Source organism: Leiobunum rupestre, chromosome 4 (genome assembly GCF_980474605.1).
Source record: "Leiobunum rupestre chromosome 4, qqLeiRupe1.1.hap1, whole genome shotgun sequence".
Classification (NCBI taxonomy): Eukaryota; Metazoa; Arthropoda; class Arachnida; order Opiliones; family Sclerosomatidae; genus Leiobunum; species Leiobunum rupestre.
Genome location: NC_143387.1, coordinates 39,916,544 through 39,934,245, shown reverse-complemented (window position 1 = coordinate 39,934,245; position 17,702 = coordinate 39,916,544). Strand labels below are relative to the sequence as shown.

Genomic DNA, 17,702 nt, shown 5'->3' with positions numbered 1-17,702 from the left:
AAAACTAGGACCATCAGTCTTTTGCCAGTCATTACTTTTACATTTTGGAACAATTTTAAAAACAATTCTTACCTGTTTAAATATTTAGCACAGCTAAAAATTAGGCCTACTGCCTCTGTCACAGGCAGGCAACAGTTCAACAGCTTCCGAGTCTACTGCACCGATCATCTGTGAACTGCATGGCTATATGTCATCACTTATATTCTATAAAACACCCTGAAGCGGTCACTCTTGGCATCCTGTAAATGCCAGTTTTGGGGAAAAATACTGAGTATGCATAGGCTAAAATTTGTATTATCAAGGTGACTATGCTAAGAGTATATTAAGAGAATTGAGTTTTACATTGTGATATATCACTCTGTAAGAGAGCAGCATACTATTATTTTTGCTCCCTATTGCTGCGAGGTCAGTGATGGAGCAATGGAAAGCTGTGCTTAAAATATTTTTTGAGAGGGTATTGACGTGGACAAGTATCATCATCGATGAGTCACGAATTAATATTTTTTTTTAGTAGGCCCCTTTTTACCAGCAGATGAAAGGCATTCATGGTAGTTCCTTTGTTTCAGAGTATTATAGTTGCAATTACAAGACGAAATAGTAAGACTAAAACCAAGTCTAGCTGTATATTTTTCCAAACAGTGTATTGCCAAGATATAAACCCCTGTATTTTAGTAAATATCACAATCACCTGTCCAGATGTCAGACCCTTGTTTTCTCTTGTATAAATTATGTAGAAGTAGTCTGTAAATAAAAACCTTCTTTACTAGAGCATTGCTCTGTCGTTTTTCAGTTGGTAGTATTTATTTTAGTTTAGTTTCAGTATTGTTAAAATTCAATTTTTTTGTGAGCCCCTTACTTTAAGTTTTCTTGGCCCCTTTCTGTAACTCAAGTAGGCAGCAGCCTAGCCTTGCTTGCTAGAGCTGCCTTGTCAAATCAACACAAAAGTTGTAGGGACTTAAAGGGAATATAATCTGTATTATTTCTGTCACCTCTCCTATGGCGTTTGACATTTTCGGCCCTGCTTAGTGGTTTAATTGCGTAGGTAAACCCTAAAATTGTAAGGTTTTAGATTAATAATGCTTTCGAAGGTTTTATTGTTTTTAACAATAAAAATCTCTTGGCTAAAGCTTTCTTAATAAAGACCACTTAAAACCAACTTAAAACTTGCTTAAAAAGACCTCTTAATAAAGACCACTTAAAGCCAACTTATAACCTACTTAAAAATTATAAGTAATTATCTGACCACTAAAAACCAACTTTAAAAAATGAGTATTTTCCAGCCAACTTAAAAACAACTTAAAAACAACTTATTACCTCTTTAAATAGTTTATTAAAATATGCTGGCAACTTGAACCTACTTAAAACCAACTTAAAACCAACTTAAATGTGAAAACCTACTAAATACCAACTAAAAACCAACTTAAATGTGAAAACCAACTAAATACCAACTAAAAACCAACTTATTTTTTGGTAAGGGATTGCTATCTGATAACTTGTGTTCATTATCTTTTGATTTTATTTAAGCTGGCATTTTCACGAGATGGTCTAGTCAATTTATGGAATGAATTAGTTAAAGATGGGGAGCTAACATTTATGAACAGTGACAATGAAAGAGCAAATCTTCCAGCCAATAAAAATGGTAAGTTTTTTAATAATTTATAGGTTTCTCTTACATTCAGCAAAAACGTAGAATATCACTTTTAGTTGGAAGTTTGACGATATTAAAAAACGCGTATATGAGACAACTGAACTTTATTTTGGTAAACTAGCCGAGAAGCCCACGTAAGGCCCCCTCCCCCTTTTCCCCATGCCAGAATTACCGGGGTACCCTTTTACCCTCGCAAAAATAACTTAAAAACTTTTCTCTCTCGTCCCAAACCCCCGAGTAAGACACCCTTCCCCCTTTTCCCACCATGGTACCCTTTTCCCCACAAAAATTACTCAAAAACTCGCCTTTCTCTCTCTTCCAAACCCCCTAGTAAGGCACCCCTCCCCCTTTTGCCCATGCCAGAATTACCAGGGTACCCTTTTTCCCCGCAAAAATAACCAAAAACTCTGTAGCCCTGTAAACGTACCTCTGCCGTACTATGCGGTCACGTTCTTTCAAGCAGAAGAATAGAGACATCCGGGCACTACAGCGTTAGATCTAGGTCATTCTTAGTCTTTCATTTATGTTTATGTTTCATTTGTATAGTGTAATGAATGTGCTTAATAATAACTCATGGTTTAATTATAACGAGTAGTCTTCATTTCCATACTAATACATAATAAGTGTGACACTTCCTATTCTTCAAATGCAAAAGTTTCAGAGAGCTATTCACAAGACAGACTGCATTACGGCCTTCGACACCGTTTTGCATCCGCTTGCTAACGCGTCACACATAGCCTTTGACAGCTCCTCGCTAGGGGGAGATTTTCTTCATGTGATGACATCACTCCGTTACTAGCTCTCAATGAAATATCCTCCAAAGTGACAAACTTATGGAACAATACTATAGACTTATGCAAATACCCAATCGAACATTTTAAGCGTTGAATAATTTGGTCAAATATTTAAGGTGTAAAATTAAATTAAATAACTAAAATATTTGGTATTCCCAATATCGAATAATTTACAAAATTGTAAAAACTTTAACTTAAATATTAACAAAACAAATAATTGATATTTTAGCATTCAAATTATATAATAATTTAAACATTGTGGTTCTGTAGTAATATTAACATAATAAGTTGTTGCATACATTTTGTTAGTCAACTATCATGTTCCATCAACCTTTCTTATACCTTTGGTTTGGTTTAAGAAATTCTAGATCATGCTAATCTGAGGAGAATATATAGCCTTTTAATGTAATATTTATCTAAATTTAGTTTGAATATATTTATAAAAAAATATACCCAGCAATAACAAGGTATTTGAATTATTTCAATTTCTTTAAGATACACAAGTTCAAATCATAAATTTACCATATTTCTATATTTAAAACAATTTTAAAACGTTTTTACTTTGTATTACACCATGACCTAAGTAATATTTTGAAAATAAGCATCTTTTTGTTACCTTTATTCTCAATTTCTTTAGACCAAGCTGCAAAAAATAAGAGCTGCACATGTAACAGCTCAGCTTTTGAAGTTAATTCCAACACTCAGAATGGTTGTTTTTGCCTCAATTGTAATCACTCTGAGAAGGAACCAAAGTTGAGCAGTGACTCAGAAAATATTAACAATATTGCAAACTCAAAATCATTAATTGATTCTTGGAAATGGGGGCCACAACCAGGTATGTCTACTTAATTTTCACCAAAATTTTTATTACATTTTATTTATATCTTGGTGTTGGGTGTTGAGTTACATATATCAAAACAATTTGTGATTTTGTTCATAAATATTAATCTATATTGTTAATATATTAGTAGTAATATTTGATTGTTAATATTATTAAAAGTGACATAGTTACCAAAAGTACGTGGGTCGATCCATATAATCAGTTTTTTTTAATGAATGTTACATGTGAAGTAAAAGTTGCTAGTGGAGGAGGGAGGGTATTCATTAGGGAGGGAATGAAGTTCAAAAGTAAAAACTGTGACAAACATTCTTGGCCTTTTTTACCTTTTTGGTGTTGTTTAAAGTGGGAAAATTAGAGTAGTTAGCTTTATTATTTTTTGCCACGAAGGAACGCTACCGCCATCTATCTACATTTTAATTCCAAACACGAAAGAACAAACAAGAAAGTGCGTGCAACTTCCATCCTAGCTAGCCTAGCCTTCTATGTGGTCTATTTCGATAGCACCATTCAGTAAATCTTTAGCATTGGAAAGTATAGGAACTTGCACACTCTTGTCAATTATGTCACTTTTGATATTATTAACATATCATTAGACTGACTTATGAATTTTAAGATTGGGTGATGAGCTACATGTATCTAACCAATTCATGTGATTTTGTACATGAGTTAATTAATAGTATTAATGTATAATATTAAAATAGTAATATCTTCAAATTAACTGACTGGTTGCCATCCAGGGGAAGAACTGGCCATTGGACAGATATGGTCGAAATACAACAATTAAGGATGCAACAAAATTTAACTATACGTTCTGGTGGCCCTTTTTCTAGGGTTAGTGGTTTAGGGGACTTACACAAAATTTAACCCCAATTTACTATATCGCTTTAGCTCTTGTAAATTGTTTGTTTATGGTTTCTGTGAGTTTTTCTCTTGCAAAGTTTGTGGGCATCATGCTCACTAGGAGACGAAAGAGAGTCGGGGATGAATTTATTAAAGCCCCCATGTGTAAAAAAGTATTTTTTTTTCTATATATGGTCTGGAATTAGCCACTACATAGTCTATAACCATCATTCTCCATACCCTTCATCTGTAGAATTTATTAAAGCCCCATGTGTAAAAAAAGTAGGTTTTTACACTATTTATGGTCTGGAATTAGCCACTACATAGTCTTTATGTGAAATTTGGTTTTTCATATCCGAATCTTACTTTCCCTCTTTAACCATCATTCTCCATACCCTTCATCTGTAGACCGAAGTCTAGACTTCGCACTGAGGTAATGGGAATTAAAAAGTGGGAAAAATGTGTGAAAATATGTTTATCAGCGTGTACATTCAATAAAAAAATTGGAATATTTTCAGATACTCTTCAATTAAAAAATTGTCTAGAACAGTTGATTTTAGAACAATATCAGCTGTCATCAGAAGCTGCCAGCTCTACACTGTCTTCTGCCAGGTTAAGGCAAAGAATTATGGTTGGACAAAGATATTTCACCGCACTTGTTCGTAGAAAAGTGCCAGCAGATGTAAAACCGAACTCTAGTCCTTTTATCACAAACCTTGTAAAAAATGAGAAAATGTAATTATGTTATTTGTTGTTACACACATGACAGTCGTTACATGTTATTTTCATGTCTATTTTTTAGAAAAACACTTGAAAAACCTACTTTGAGTCTTGCCAGAGTGGGAAGTAAAGCAGCCCTTAGTTTTGCATTTGCATTCTTGAGAAGAGCTTGGAGATCTGGAGAAGATTCGGATTTGTGCAGTGAACTTCTGCAAGAATCTCTGGATGCTATGAGGGCATTGCCTGAAGCAACATTATTTGATGAAGCCTCTGTGTCACCTGTCTGGCTTGAAGTTGTTGAAAGAGCTTCTAAGTTTCTCCGATCGGTTGTCTTAGGGTAAGTCATTTGTTACTTTAGGTATCAGGTGTTTGTTTGTTGAATAGAAGCCATATAAGTCTTAGTGAGTTAGAAAAAGTCAAAGGCTTGAATGCAAATATGCCACAGCGCTAAAATTTCTAATTCGAAATAGCAGATTGAAAGTCTTCAATACACCCCTCCGGATTATAGTAGTTTGTATGCAGTGTTATTGACTGTTTGCTTTAAGGCCTCTTACTGAAGTGTTATGGAGGGTATATATTACAAAGTGTATAATAATTTTTTTAAAACTTAGGTTTCCTTTTGATCAACCCATTTTTTTTATAAATATTGTTTGCGTTTTGATACATTTTATTTATTTTATTTTTATGGAATGGGTTTCGTTAACTTCAGTTTAAAAACTATGTAACTCGATCTTAACTTTATTGTAACTCTGTTCTGAACATTTTCTAATGTAAAATGGAGTACGCACCCAAAATAACTCTTTAGTACTACAGACAATAGATTTGCTATATGAAGAATATAGCAACTGGTTTTTTTTTTAAATATTTAACCAAAATGGGTGAAAATTAAATTTTTTTACAGTGATATTAATGTTGGCAGTAGTAGTAGCCGGGGATGTGGACAAGTTCCTGTTTCAGATCAGCAAATGGCTTTAGCATTGCTGCTAGAACTTTCTGTTCAAAGAGGCTCATTTTCACATATTCTGTCAGCAATTCTTCTATTGTTGGAACTGTGGGAGAGTGGCAAATATGAGCTTGACAATAGGTATGTTCATAAATATAATTCATTACATTTTGGTTTTCAAAAGTATATAGTGTGAAAATTTAATTTTTGGGCATAGTGGAGAGACTTACAAGTTAGAGCTGGGGAAAAGATGTCATGGCGTGATTTAGGAAAAAATCTCACAAAATAATGCCCTGTTTTTGAAAATGTAATGAGCTTTAAATTCTAAAATCTGTGAGAGATATTATTGTGTTCCTTTTTACTTTTATTGTGGTAGTAATCTTTCCCTTGTGCCTTCTATTGAATACATGACTTCCTTGATTAGTCAGTATAGCTGTTAATAATAGTATTATGTGATAGTAACTAATTTAGTGAAGAACGTAATGAACATGGGCTAGAACTATCTCATTAACCCTTCACAAATACCCTTGAATGGATAAATATTTATCTACGCTGTTTACAAATCGTTTTTAAATCAGTTAAAGAATATTTAATAATTAATGAATTAACCCCCTTAAACTGAACCTTCATTGTTTGCATTTCCTCCAATCGATTGATTGCCCATGTAGGTCATGTCACCTTCCATTTGTATTATTGCATTTTTATCAAATATAATAAAGTAAATTTTACAAATTATTCAACTGCTAGCTGTTGGTCAAGGAACCATCTCTAAATAGCTCAAACTATAGAATTTAGTTTGCTCTATAACTTCTGCTATTACTTGACAAATAATAGTTTGTTGGTAAATAGTTTTGATTTAGAATATTGTACTAGAAACCATAGCTAATTTCAACTTTCAATATTCTATAGTGGTTAGAACTTTTATGCTGCCTAAATTTTAATATTTTGTTTAAATGTCAAAATGTTATTTTAGGGTTGTGTCTCATGGAACCAATGCACCATTAGTTCCTTTGCTACAGAGATTTCAAAATATTCCATCTAAATCTAAAACCAATGGACCTGACACCTATGATGAGGTAAGTTTCTAAATGTCATCAGTACTAAAAATATATTTAGTGTTATCATTTGTAACTATTCTGATGTATTATAAACCAGTACTTTTGTACCATTATTATGCATAATTTTTATTTCAGAGCCATCCACTGTCATCTAGCCCAACTGAATGCTTTCTTCGATATCTAGTCTTACCTGATGATGACACTTTATCAGTTGACTTACAACAAACTGCAGTTGTAGTTCTTTCACATCTTGATAGATTAGCAGCTCCGTATTTACCGATGGCTAGTAATTCCAAAGTAATTTTTAAAACCAATTACAAACTTTGGTAATTTCATAATGTTTTTATAAAATGACGTGTGTAGCACTTTTTATAAAAGCTAGTAATGTTAATAAACGTTACACGTGTTATTTTATTATTTTTTAAATAATTGTTTGAAATGAAAATAGAACCCCTTCTGAGGTTGACATTATGACATTACTAGATATTTTGTTCTGTTATCATGATTATCTGATAAGCAATTTACTTTAGTTTTACGCTAACTCTACAATGCAAGAAATATTTTGCTGGGGCTGGCTTGGATGGAGTGGATGCCAAACTGGTACAGCACCAGTTTTGTGTGATGCACTTGCCGAAATTGGAGTTTCTCAAATGGCGTGCTCAGAGTCTTGCGTTATTATCTTAAGTCATACTGGGAAAATTTACTCTTTACCATACCACTCGGAAACTCCTGTAAGTGATTCTTGTATTTATAATTTTTTTTATTTTAATGGTAATTTCATCGCCCCTCAGAAAATCGGCCAAGAATTTTTCATTTACCTATAGTTATTCCACTGTGGATTTTGAGTCTAATAATATTAGACTTATTTTATGCTAAAAACATTTTTTCATTAAATGTATGCATCTAATATTTGTATGAAGTACCCCATATTTTACTGGATAGCATAGATTCCTGTTAAACCCAATTCTATTATTGAGGCAAAGTTTTTGTATCAACCAATTTGAATTTAATTGGATATATAGCTATAACTAGCTAATTACTATGTTGTGCACAAAGCCCATATTTTAAAATTTTATGTGTTGCAAGGTATTTACTTAAGGTCAAAGCTCACTCATTGTAATTCTATGGAAACCTTTATCTGCATAGAAAGCATAAACCTGCACTTGTGAAATCTTGCAGGAGGGGGTCTGGTCAAGGAGGGGTTAAAATATAGTATAAGCAAAGTTTCACAATAGTAATTGTCACTGCGGATGGTTGTTGCAGTTAAGTCTTTATATTAGAGTTTAGCATAGGCTTTTGTAAGACTCGTGTGGCTGTCACAGTTCTCCCCGCTGTTGACAAATCACACAGTAACACGGCGCTACTACATGAGTGAGAGAGAGAGGCAGAGAACAGCAAATAGTTAAGGGAAAGGATTTAATTCAGTAAGAGGGAGAGGGAGAGGGAGGGAGAGAGAGAGAGAGAGAGATATGTCACGCGTGGTGTATTGTGACAAGATATAGTAAATTGACGCCCGAAATGAGAGAAGAAATAATGTTTTTAAACCACGTGAATAAATTTTTAATCATGTGACCCCAAACGTCTTTCTGTCTCACGTTGGGGTAGGAGATATTTTTTTATTTTTTAGTAAAAGTTGGGTGGTTGGGTTAGACCCAACCTAGCACTTCGACCAGAGGTCCATTGTGCAGCGGGTAGGAGATATAGAACTGGTACACTTATTATGACCAACTTATGTTATATGTTGATTAACCAGCGGTAATTCTAGAAATGGCCATGCTTTCAGAAAATTACGCTTATTATGGCAAACTTATGTTAACACCGATAGTGTGAAACTATTAATTGGGGCACAGCGTGGCCCACTTGTTAAACGGTGCCATTAGATCATATTTCAAGATCCAAAGAAGAATTTTTGAGGTCCCAACCTCATAATTCCAAAACAGTTTTAACTACACCAACCTTCAAAGAGAGTGACTACTTGAAAATTTTGTTATCTGGTACTGAAGCTACTAAGCAACCTGCTTAGCTTCAGTATGAGCTGACTATATGGACAGCCTAGTATTAACATGTGTAATTGTTTTTTAGAGCTTTCAATTGGTTGAAGGTTTTGGAGGAAAAAGTCTATTGAAAATAGCAGCTCATCCCGATGGTAGGCATTATTTAGCCCTTTCTACAGATGGCGAAGTCTTTTCTTGGGGAAATGGAGATGGAGGTCGACTGGGACATGGAGACAACAAGTATGAATAATTTACTTTATGAAATAAAATACAAAATTTAGAATTTTACAATTATTTATATTATTATTCCCAGTTGCTAATGTAGATAATAATATTATGTGAAATTTGTATTTAGCTCTAAAGAAGAACCAACTTTAATACAATCCCTTGCTGGAAAATTCATTACTCACATTGCTTGTGGCAGTGCTTATAGTGCCGCTATAACTGCATTTGGAGAACTCTATACTTGGGGTAGAGGCAATTATGGAAGACTGGGACATGGTAAGAATTGGTTTGCTTTTGTACCATAAGCTTTTTAAAATTAAAATTTTATTTCTGTACAAAACATTGCCACATTTGCCGTTTATAATTTACAAGTACTGTATTGTAATAAAAAAAAGTTTATAAAAAAACTATTAATTGTTAAAAAAATCTTTTTCAAAGTAACGTGGCCTTCTGGTTTTAATTTGGCTCTTACGTCACAGTCTCTTACTTTTACAAGTCTAAGAGCATGCGCTACACTCGTGACAAATGTAGGTTTTTCTAGCGCGTGTGCAAATTTCTCGTGCGAAGAATATACTAACAAAGCGGTGTCTTGTGACGTAAAGAGCTACATTTTAACAAGTTAGGCAAGACCACTTTTTATTTTATAAAATCAACTATTCTAGAGTTGATCAGAGTCAGCTTTTTGTGGTCTTTTAGCAACTTGAAAATATCAAATTCATCAATTAAATTTTTAAATTCAGAAAAAGAAAGTCATCTCTTATATTGAATAAATATTCTTTCATTTCATCAGGAACCAGTGATGATCAACTGATACCTCTCCAAGTTTCTGCCTTGAAGGGACACTGTGTTATTGATATAGCTTGTGGAAGTGGCGACGCGCAGACACTAGCTGTTACGGATACAGGTAAAAAATTATATCCATATATTTGTTCCTAAACTCTGAATCAGTGTTGCACAATTATATTTAATAATTATTATAATTATAATTGAATAATTGTTTGGAGGGAGTCTCAATTACTGGCTACATTCTTGCAATTCACTCTTTCAGAAAGCTTAGTTAATATTTACTACCATTTTTCATCCAATGTGAATAGTTTTTTTCTGCAAATTTCAGTGTAGTTATACCAAGGGCTGAAATTTTACAAGTATTCATTCCATAAAAGTGTTTTTTTGCTTTTTTTAGATTATAAACAGCTGAGATTTATAGTTTTAATGGGTTAAAAATGCCATTGACCCTTAAAATGAGTATATTCTAGCAAGATAAGCTTCCGTCAATTCTCATTCATGGTGCTACACCAGCCAAAAATGTAGCATTAGTGTAGCCAATAATTTCCAGTATTTATATGGTTAGAATTTTTTCTTATATTAAGATTTTAAATTATTTGTTCCTGGAGGTACTATGAAAGATGGCGTTTTTGTGTAACAATAAATGACACGTATTTAATTCCAATCAGTTAATAAAGTTATTTTCAATGATTTTGCTAAATTTTTCAAAATTGTAAACGTAAAGTAATTTGAACCATAAGTTAATGATACCTCTAAGTAAACAAATGGCTATGCTGCCTATGGCGGATATGCTTGTCCAAATTGACCTATGTCTCTCCGTACTCCGTATCAAAGTAGCCTTAACATACACTTGGAACTGCCGAAGCTGACGTTTCTTTAATCCCGTTTGGTGCAAGGCTAGCTTGAACTTCCCTAAAAGAGGTAAATTTCGATATTCCCTTAGAAAATTCGTTCCCCCCGCAGAGGCAGAAAAACGTTTTTTTTGCTATTGGTTTATTTCTCTCATGTGACTGAAATTATAACGAATGAACTCTCTCCCTCTCCCTCTCCCCCTCCACCCCGCTAAGGCACCCCCACTAAGGTACGACTAGTAAAAGTACCCTTACCGAAAAACGTTAGCCTAATAATCATTAAAAAGTTGTTGCATTAAATCTTCCAAAAATTGCCTTCAAAGGTTGTTAAAAAGTTACCGAAATATTGCTCCACAGTTGCGCAACGGTTGCGCAACTGAGACCCAACGGTTGCCTGATTTTAAGTTGTGTAAAAATTGTTTCCAAAAGTAGCTTGAAAGTAGCGTTAAAATCAATGGGAAATTGCTTATGAATGTCAAAAAGTTGCCCAACCGTTGTGCGTATATTGTCAAAACGTTGCTCAACCATTGTGCGTATTGAACCACTAATTAGTAGTAATTGTAGTAAAATAATTAAAAAATGATATACAACCAAAATTAACTTTAATTAAAATTAAACAAACTTTACAAGAGACTAGAATATTCGGACATGTCACTGTCACTAGTTTTTTCTCCTTGCAATGGGTTCATTTCACCACCACACTTTTCCTTGGCTTTTATCTTCCTCATTTGCCTCACGGCCACAGTCACTTTGTTGTTAATCTTTTTCACTAAATAGTTCTCCTTAAATTTAGAAGTCTTGAAATACTTTCCAATGAATGCTAAAAGATATAAATGTATAGTAACAGCAAACTTAATCTTTAAAATAAATTAATCCCTTGTTTAAATAAGGATCTTAAAATATTAAATTTCAGGAGTAGATATATATTTTCCATTACATTTTACATGTAATTAAATTAAAACTGGGTTTGGACATGACCAGCCAACAGGACTGAGCGATATAATTAGTCTACACTAATAAGTCCTTCAGAAAAAAACCTAAATAAACATGTTCTGGAAAATTATAGTTTTAAAATGAAATATATCTCATATCAAATTTATATTAATAATATATTAAAATGTTTACAAAAGATAAGATCAATTTAAGGAATTCGCAAATTTTTCTTTAAAAACAATTAGTTTAATATTTTAAAACCATCATAAAAACCATACACACCAGTGATTGCATCCCAAACAACCGGCTCTATCCCTTTTTTTGCCCCTTTTCCTTTAGCACTAAGTTTCGCCAATTCCCCGGTGGTGTACTTCGATCTTAAAATCGCACCAATTGCGGCTGATGCACTTTTTGAGGCTTGCAGTTTAATTTTGGCCAGATCTTGGGGTTAAACATAGTAACCACACCCCTCAACTAATTCTACCTGTATTGATAATGTAAATGACTTAATGACAAAATATCATTTCAAAAACAATCAGACTTACAAGCTTGCTTTCGGTTTGCATTGGTACTTAGAAATTAAACTTTGCACCATTATATGGTACATGGAAATAAGGATTGTGTTTACATATTTTTGGTGAAAAAACGTTTAATCAAATTGGTTAAATTTTAAAATACTAATCAGTGTCATGTTAACATTTACCACTCATATTTTATCAATACTATAGATTCTATAGTTAGTAGTTCAGACCAAAAGTGGATTGTTTTTGTCTATCCACTTTTGTTCAGACGTATATAATAATAGAAGGGTAATGAATTTCATCAACAACTTGCTTTCTATCGAATTCTAATCATATTTCAAAATTTTTATGCTTAAAATAAAAGGTGGTAAAAACTTTTCAATTTGACTGTAAATGTGGGATTTTAAAGTTCATTTATGGAAATGAAATCACAAACAAAATATATTTTTATTCGCGACCGAAACGGTTCTAGGTGGCATTGCGGTGCCAACCTTTTTTTAGCCATTTATCAACCAGTTCGAAAAATGGGTTAATTTTGCAGTCGTTTCCGTTCTGTTGTACCAAGAATGTATTTATTTATACTCAGGGAGAATGAATATGTCGAGATTATTTTTTGCGTTTCTCCAATTCCACCCGTTGGGGCCCCCGGTATGCTCCTCCGCTTTAATAAAATCAAATAATACTGCAATCTCATTGGTTCTTATAAATTACGTTTTTCGACGCGATTAACGCTGCCGCTGCGAGGACGCAAAAAATAAGAACGCCTCCTCCCCCCCCCTCAGCGTGACGGGGTTAGGGGCTCAACGTGTCCGTCGATAGTCTCGACATGTTCATTCTCCCTGAGTATAAATAAATAAATACATTCTTGGTAATATAAATATCTGATATTTATTACTTTGCCTCTGTGGTTCCAAATAAAGCTTCTCGGAGAAGTTTGTTTTCCAGCTCTAACCGTTCATTATTGGTTTCTAAAACTAATCACATGCGAAAATTAAATGTTTGATTCGAGAAAAATAAGTAAATTATGTGATTTATGATAATTACTTTCATATATCCTTTTCAAATCGTCCAAAATGGCATCGTTCTCCATGATATAAGTGAAAGAGCCCCACCGGTGTTTGGAAAATTCACCCAGAAAATCAGGTAGTGGATGACGTGTTGTAGCTTTCTCTATGTCTTCAATTCGCGCGGGAAACTGACGAAATTCAAACGCCATCTATTGCGCGCGAAGCCACTGATTTCTTATATTAATAGTCTTTGGCAACGTTTTGATAATTTTGTGGCAATTTTTGAAACTCGTCTTGTGTCACCCTGAGTAGTCCTTTTGCATATCCTATACCTTTTTATCATTTACTATATTTTTTGCTGAATATTCAGCCTGCAATGTTTTAACAGCAACTTTAAGGCAATCTTTAGGAGACAACAGTTGAGGTGATTTTTGACAAACATTATAGCAACCTTTAAACCATTAATTTTCTTTATAAGTACTAGAAAGTCTCAACAAATACAGTTGTGTTTGGTTGCCTATTAGTTGCCCCAAAAAGTCGAAGTTTCTCTATAGTTGACAAAATATTGCCAATTGGTTGTGTGAAATTTTTGTAAGGATATAGCCCCTTCAAATATAGTTTCATTCTCGACCGCACAGCGGCGCTGGGTCCGAGATATTTTTCAAAACTTTCATTTTTGCGGGAATCGGAGAGACAAGATTTGACATCACATTTTCTGGACAAAGATTCCACCTTGAAAGGGCTTATTTGTCTACTTAGAGGTATCATTAACTTATGGTTGAACTTATTGTACTATAATAATTAGTCTTTGGCATAAATCGAGTGTGTTATACCTCCATGTATAAAATGGGAACTGACTGGCAACATTGTTTTCCCTTAACTAAGATTGGCTGCTGTAACGCGAGTGGCTTGCCACTTCCCTAGTTGAACCAGTGATGATAACTTGTAAATAAATTAACTCTTAATAAATTAACTTCGTTTAAATATCAGTTTAGTTGTTGTTCTTCAATAAACCCTAACAGAACTAAGTATGCTTTATAACAATTCGCAGAATTCATAAACGGTTCGGTTTATTCTGCTTCACAAAGGTATAGAACTTTAGAAGATGAATCATGTAACTAGTTTTGCATTACATTTTAAAATCCATGTCAATTAAAGCAATATTGGTTAGGTAGAACTCAATGCATCCTCATTTTTAATGATTTTGGCAGCCTTTTTCTAAAATAGCAGAAATTACACCGAAAGTAAAATACAGGAGACCACACTGCAAATTTCAGAGTTCCATAAAATTTTTATTTGAAGTTCCTGTGCTATTTCAGGGCTGTTGGTGGTTGATATCCCATTGAGTAGCTTCATTTGAAGTTTGAAATGTAACATTACTAATAACATGCCGCCTTAATTCTATTGACCCCGGTCTAGTGACGTAGTCAGTTTTCATATGTAAGGGTGATTAAATTAAATTTTTCAATTTTTGGTGTTTATTATACTAGGTTTGATATTATTATTTTATTTTGTAATAGCACTTTTTGTTAATCTTTGCTCGGTAGGTTTTGTATTCTCTTGGGGTGATGGAGATTATGGAAAACTTGGACGAGGTGGTAGCGAGGGCTGTAAAGCACCAAAAGTTATTGATAAACTACAAGGATTTGATGTTGTAAAGGTTTTTTGTGGTGCGCAGTTTAGCCTCGCTTTGACCAAAAATGGACATGTATACTCTTGGTAAGTAAATTGTTTTAATTTCTTTTTAATTACGGTTTATGTTCCCCTTAAATAATCAGCTAGGCTAATACCCAAGGCACCACCTTAGGCCCAAGTCATCTAGCGACTTATTATGCGTTACATTGCGTAGGAGGGTGGTAGGAAGCCACGCGAGCCAACAGCTCCCTACACTAACTATTACCGTTAACCTCTTAATAAATCCCAAGTTTTAAAAGGTATTTTATTTGTAAGATTTTTTCATAGGCTTCAATTAAGTTTGACAAATAATTTTTTTCACTTTAGTGATTGTATAGTTTAACCTTAATTTGTTTTTACTTTTCTATCAATTCTTCTATTTATTGTTTTTGACAAAATGAAAAAAGCCGTACTAGTACAGTATCCTTTTAACACTTCCAATTGGTTGTGAAATTATTTAAATGAAAAAGTGATGTTGACATGTGGACCGAGGGGGTGAAAATATTTAATTTTAATGACTAATATTCTGTACTTACAATGCCTATTTTTTCATTTGAAGGGGCAAAGGTGATAATAACCGACTTGGCCATTCTATAGAAGAGCATGTAAGATACCCTAAATTAGTTGAGTCAATATCAAACAAGAAGGTGGTTCAAGTATCAGTTGGAACTAGCCATTGCGTGGTGTTAACTGATTCTGGGGAAGTTTTTTGTTGGGGCAGAAATGATATGGGCCAATTAGGGTCTTTTAGTGGAATGGAGACTGTTCAAGTTGCAACTTTGGATGGAAAAAGCATTATAGGAGCTGCCTGTGGTCCATCTCAAGTATATAATTTTTTTATGATTATTTAAAAAGACCTCAGGATAATAAATTATTTTGAAGAATTTTTAATTTCTGATGGTTTATTTATTTTAGACCTTTTTGTGGTCTACAAGTGATAGAAGTACATTAGGAACTAGACTTCCCTTTGTCGTTGATGTCTGTACCACAACGTTTGAGCTATTAAATGATTTATTTAATCAAGTGGATGGATTAGAAGGATCAAACAATTGGCCTCCATCCCAAGAAAAAGAGTGCATGGCAGTTGCTGCACTGAATCTGCTTAGAGTACAGGTATAACGCTCTTAGTTGTTATGTTTGTACATTACATTAAATGGAAGAGTCAAATATGCCTCCTTCGTGCCCTTCTCTATCTAAGGTGCCCCTAGCATTTTAAAACATACTACAATAAACTTAATTTGTTAAGTTAATAAATTTAATTTTACTATTTTTTACTACAAGGCTACTTTCAAAATTTATCGTGTAATTAGGTTGCTTAATAGTACATTTTGAGTGTGTATATTTTCAATTACAGCTTCTATCAGCTATTAGCAATAATATGGACATGGAAGCTCTTGGACTTGGTGCAGGTACCCGATTGTTAGCTAGCATAAAACAGAGAGTTGTTGAACTTGCTAGCAATGCTGGAGTTTTACCTACTATACAATCAGCGGCGCAAGCAGTTTTGCAAACTAGCTGGAGTGTTCTTTTACCAACTGCAGATGAAAGAGCAAGGGCCCTCTCAGCACTTCTGCCGACTGTTGGTGTGTATGCCTATTAGTAGAATAATAATGAAATTATAAAGTATAAACTACATTCTCCATTAGTCAGGTTAAGCTAGAAAACACTTTAGGGAAGATATAGGGTAACCAGTCTGTGCACTTGTACATGTTCTACTTACATGTTTTCTAGCACGGGCTTTTTGTGTCGACTATCTTACATAAAAATTATTGATAAGTTTTTGTATATTTCTAACCTTCATTAATTTTCTTTTTATTGATATTACTATTTTTATTAGGTTCTTTGAATGAAGGAGGTTTTATAAACCCTGGCTGCCGCTTTATGACAGATTTGCTTGTGAGCAGTTTGATGGCAAATGATGGTCTAGAGTCATCTCTATCCACAGCAATAAAAGTTGAAATACAAGAGTTAGAAGAATTTAGGGTATGTTAGTTTTATAATTTTCAAGGCTTGAGCAGATGTCAATCTATTGTTTTTGAAAAAGGAGCCAGTTATGCATTGTAGGCAAGAGTATAATTTGTTAAGCGTTATGCCATTAACTACATACATAGCTAGTCAGAGCATAAATAGTCCTAAAACTTTTGTAATTTTTATCCCAAGAGGTATTACTTCAGGTGAATGGCATGTTATTCAATACTTTGACCCACAGATTAAATGTCAAATATTGTCTTGTGTTTTTGATTTAACTTGAAGTGTCTTTAAAATGTGTTTTAAAGATTAAATTTAATTTAAGGAGAAAGAAATAGACAAAGATAAAGATTTGGATAACTTGGGCGCAACAGGGGAAAATCTCATGAGTGAGCAAGCACTGTTAGAAGCACAAACGAAAAGAACTCAGGAAGTTTCCAAAGAGGAATCATCAGCTACAATTCCTCTTCTTCACCTTGTGAAGCAGCTCCTCAAGTATATTTTTAAATTTGGTTTATTACCAGTATTGATCGTATGCTCAATTATTTTTCATTACCATACAATATGCAATCCATGTAAGGGTATTTAGATGCGGGATGCCAAGTAACAAAATTATTAGCATACCAAATTTTTACCAGCAGATAGATAAAATACCAAGTTGTCTTCAGTAGCTGAGGGAGAGTTTTTAAACACTGTAGATTGTGTTTAAAACCCCTTTAAATGTGCTGGTATTGTTAGGAATTTTAAATTCCACTATTCTGGTCTTGGTGATCTATTTCTGAGTTTGAGAATGAGGAAACTGGCTTAGGCTGCCACTACGTGCATTATATTATCTATCCACCACTTGAAATGTTCCTACTACTCTTGAAGTTTAAAGTTTGATTTTTCATTGGAAACAA

The 17,702-nt window shown here is 33.7% G+C and overlaps 2 protein-coding genes across 2 annotated transcripts in view; one reads left to right on the top strand and one right to left on the bottom strand.

Annotated features, from left to right (window-relative positions):
- Nucleotides 1–17,702, top strand: part of HERC2 (E3 ubiquitin-protein ligase HERC2) — a 120,555-nt gene that overhangs the window by 10,204 nt on the left and 92,649 nt on the right. Inside the window, exons 3-19 of the mRNA XM_090171355.1 lie at nt 1,525–1,639; nt 3,080–3,277; nt 4,642–4,858; nt 4,926–5,180; nt 5,745–5,927; nt 6,760–6,862; nt 6,980–7,141; nt 7,375–7,575; nt 8,927–9,078; nt 9,194–9,339; nt 9,854–9,967; nt 14,709–14,880; nt 15,395–15,659; nt 15,751–15,948; nt 16,190–16,418; nt 16,673–16,818; nt 17,129–17,298. Coding sequence (XP_090027481.1) covers nt 1,525–1,639; nt 3,080–3,277; nt 4,642–4,858; nt 4,926–5,180; nt 5,745–5,927; nt 6,760–6,862; nt 6,980–7,141; nt 7,375–7,575; nt 8,927–9,078; nt 9,194–9,339; nt 9,854–9,967; nt 14,709–14,880; nt 15,395–15,659; nt 15,751–15,948; nt 16,190–16,418; nt 16,673–16,818; nt 17,129–17,298 — 3,026 coding nt within the window. The remainder of the gene's footprint in view (nt 1–1,524; nt 1,640–3,079; nt 3,278–4,641; nt 4,859–4,925; nt 5,181–5,744; nt 5,928–6,759; nt 6,863–6,979; nt 7,142–7,374; nt 7,576–8,926; nt 9,079–9,193; nt 9,340–9,853; nt 9,968–14,708; nt 14,881–15,394; nt 15,660–15,750; nt 15,949–16,189; nt 16,419–16,672; nt 16,819–17,128; nt 17,299–17,702) is intronic.
- On the bottom strand, nt 11,324–13,370 carry LOC149947756 (uncharacterized). Its single transcript, XM_090173143.1, has 3 exons — nt 13,199–13,370; nt 11,916–12,074; nt 11,324–11,520 (listed from the first exon to the last, which is right to left on the bottom strand). Exons 1-3 carry the CDS (start codon nt 13,368–13,370, stop codon nt 11,324–11,326), a joined length of 528 nt encoding a protein of 175 aa, XP_090029269.1.

Excerpts from the sequence above, each read along its gene's own strand:
- LOC149947756 (XM_090173143.1), bottom strand. The coding sequence starts at position 13,370 with ATGGCGTTTGAATTTCGTCAGTTTCCCGCGCGAATTGAAGACATAGAG. Across the intron at positions 12,075-13,198 it reads TTTGAAAAGGATATATGAAA|ATCTGGCCAAAATTAAACTG; the intron begins GTAATTATCATA and ends TTTAACCCCAAG. Across the intron at positions 11,521-11,915 it reads TGTTTGGGATGCAATCACTG|CATTCATTGGAAAGTATTTC; the intron begins GTGTGTATGGTT and ends TATATCTTTTAG.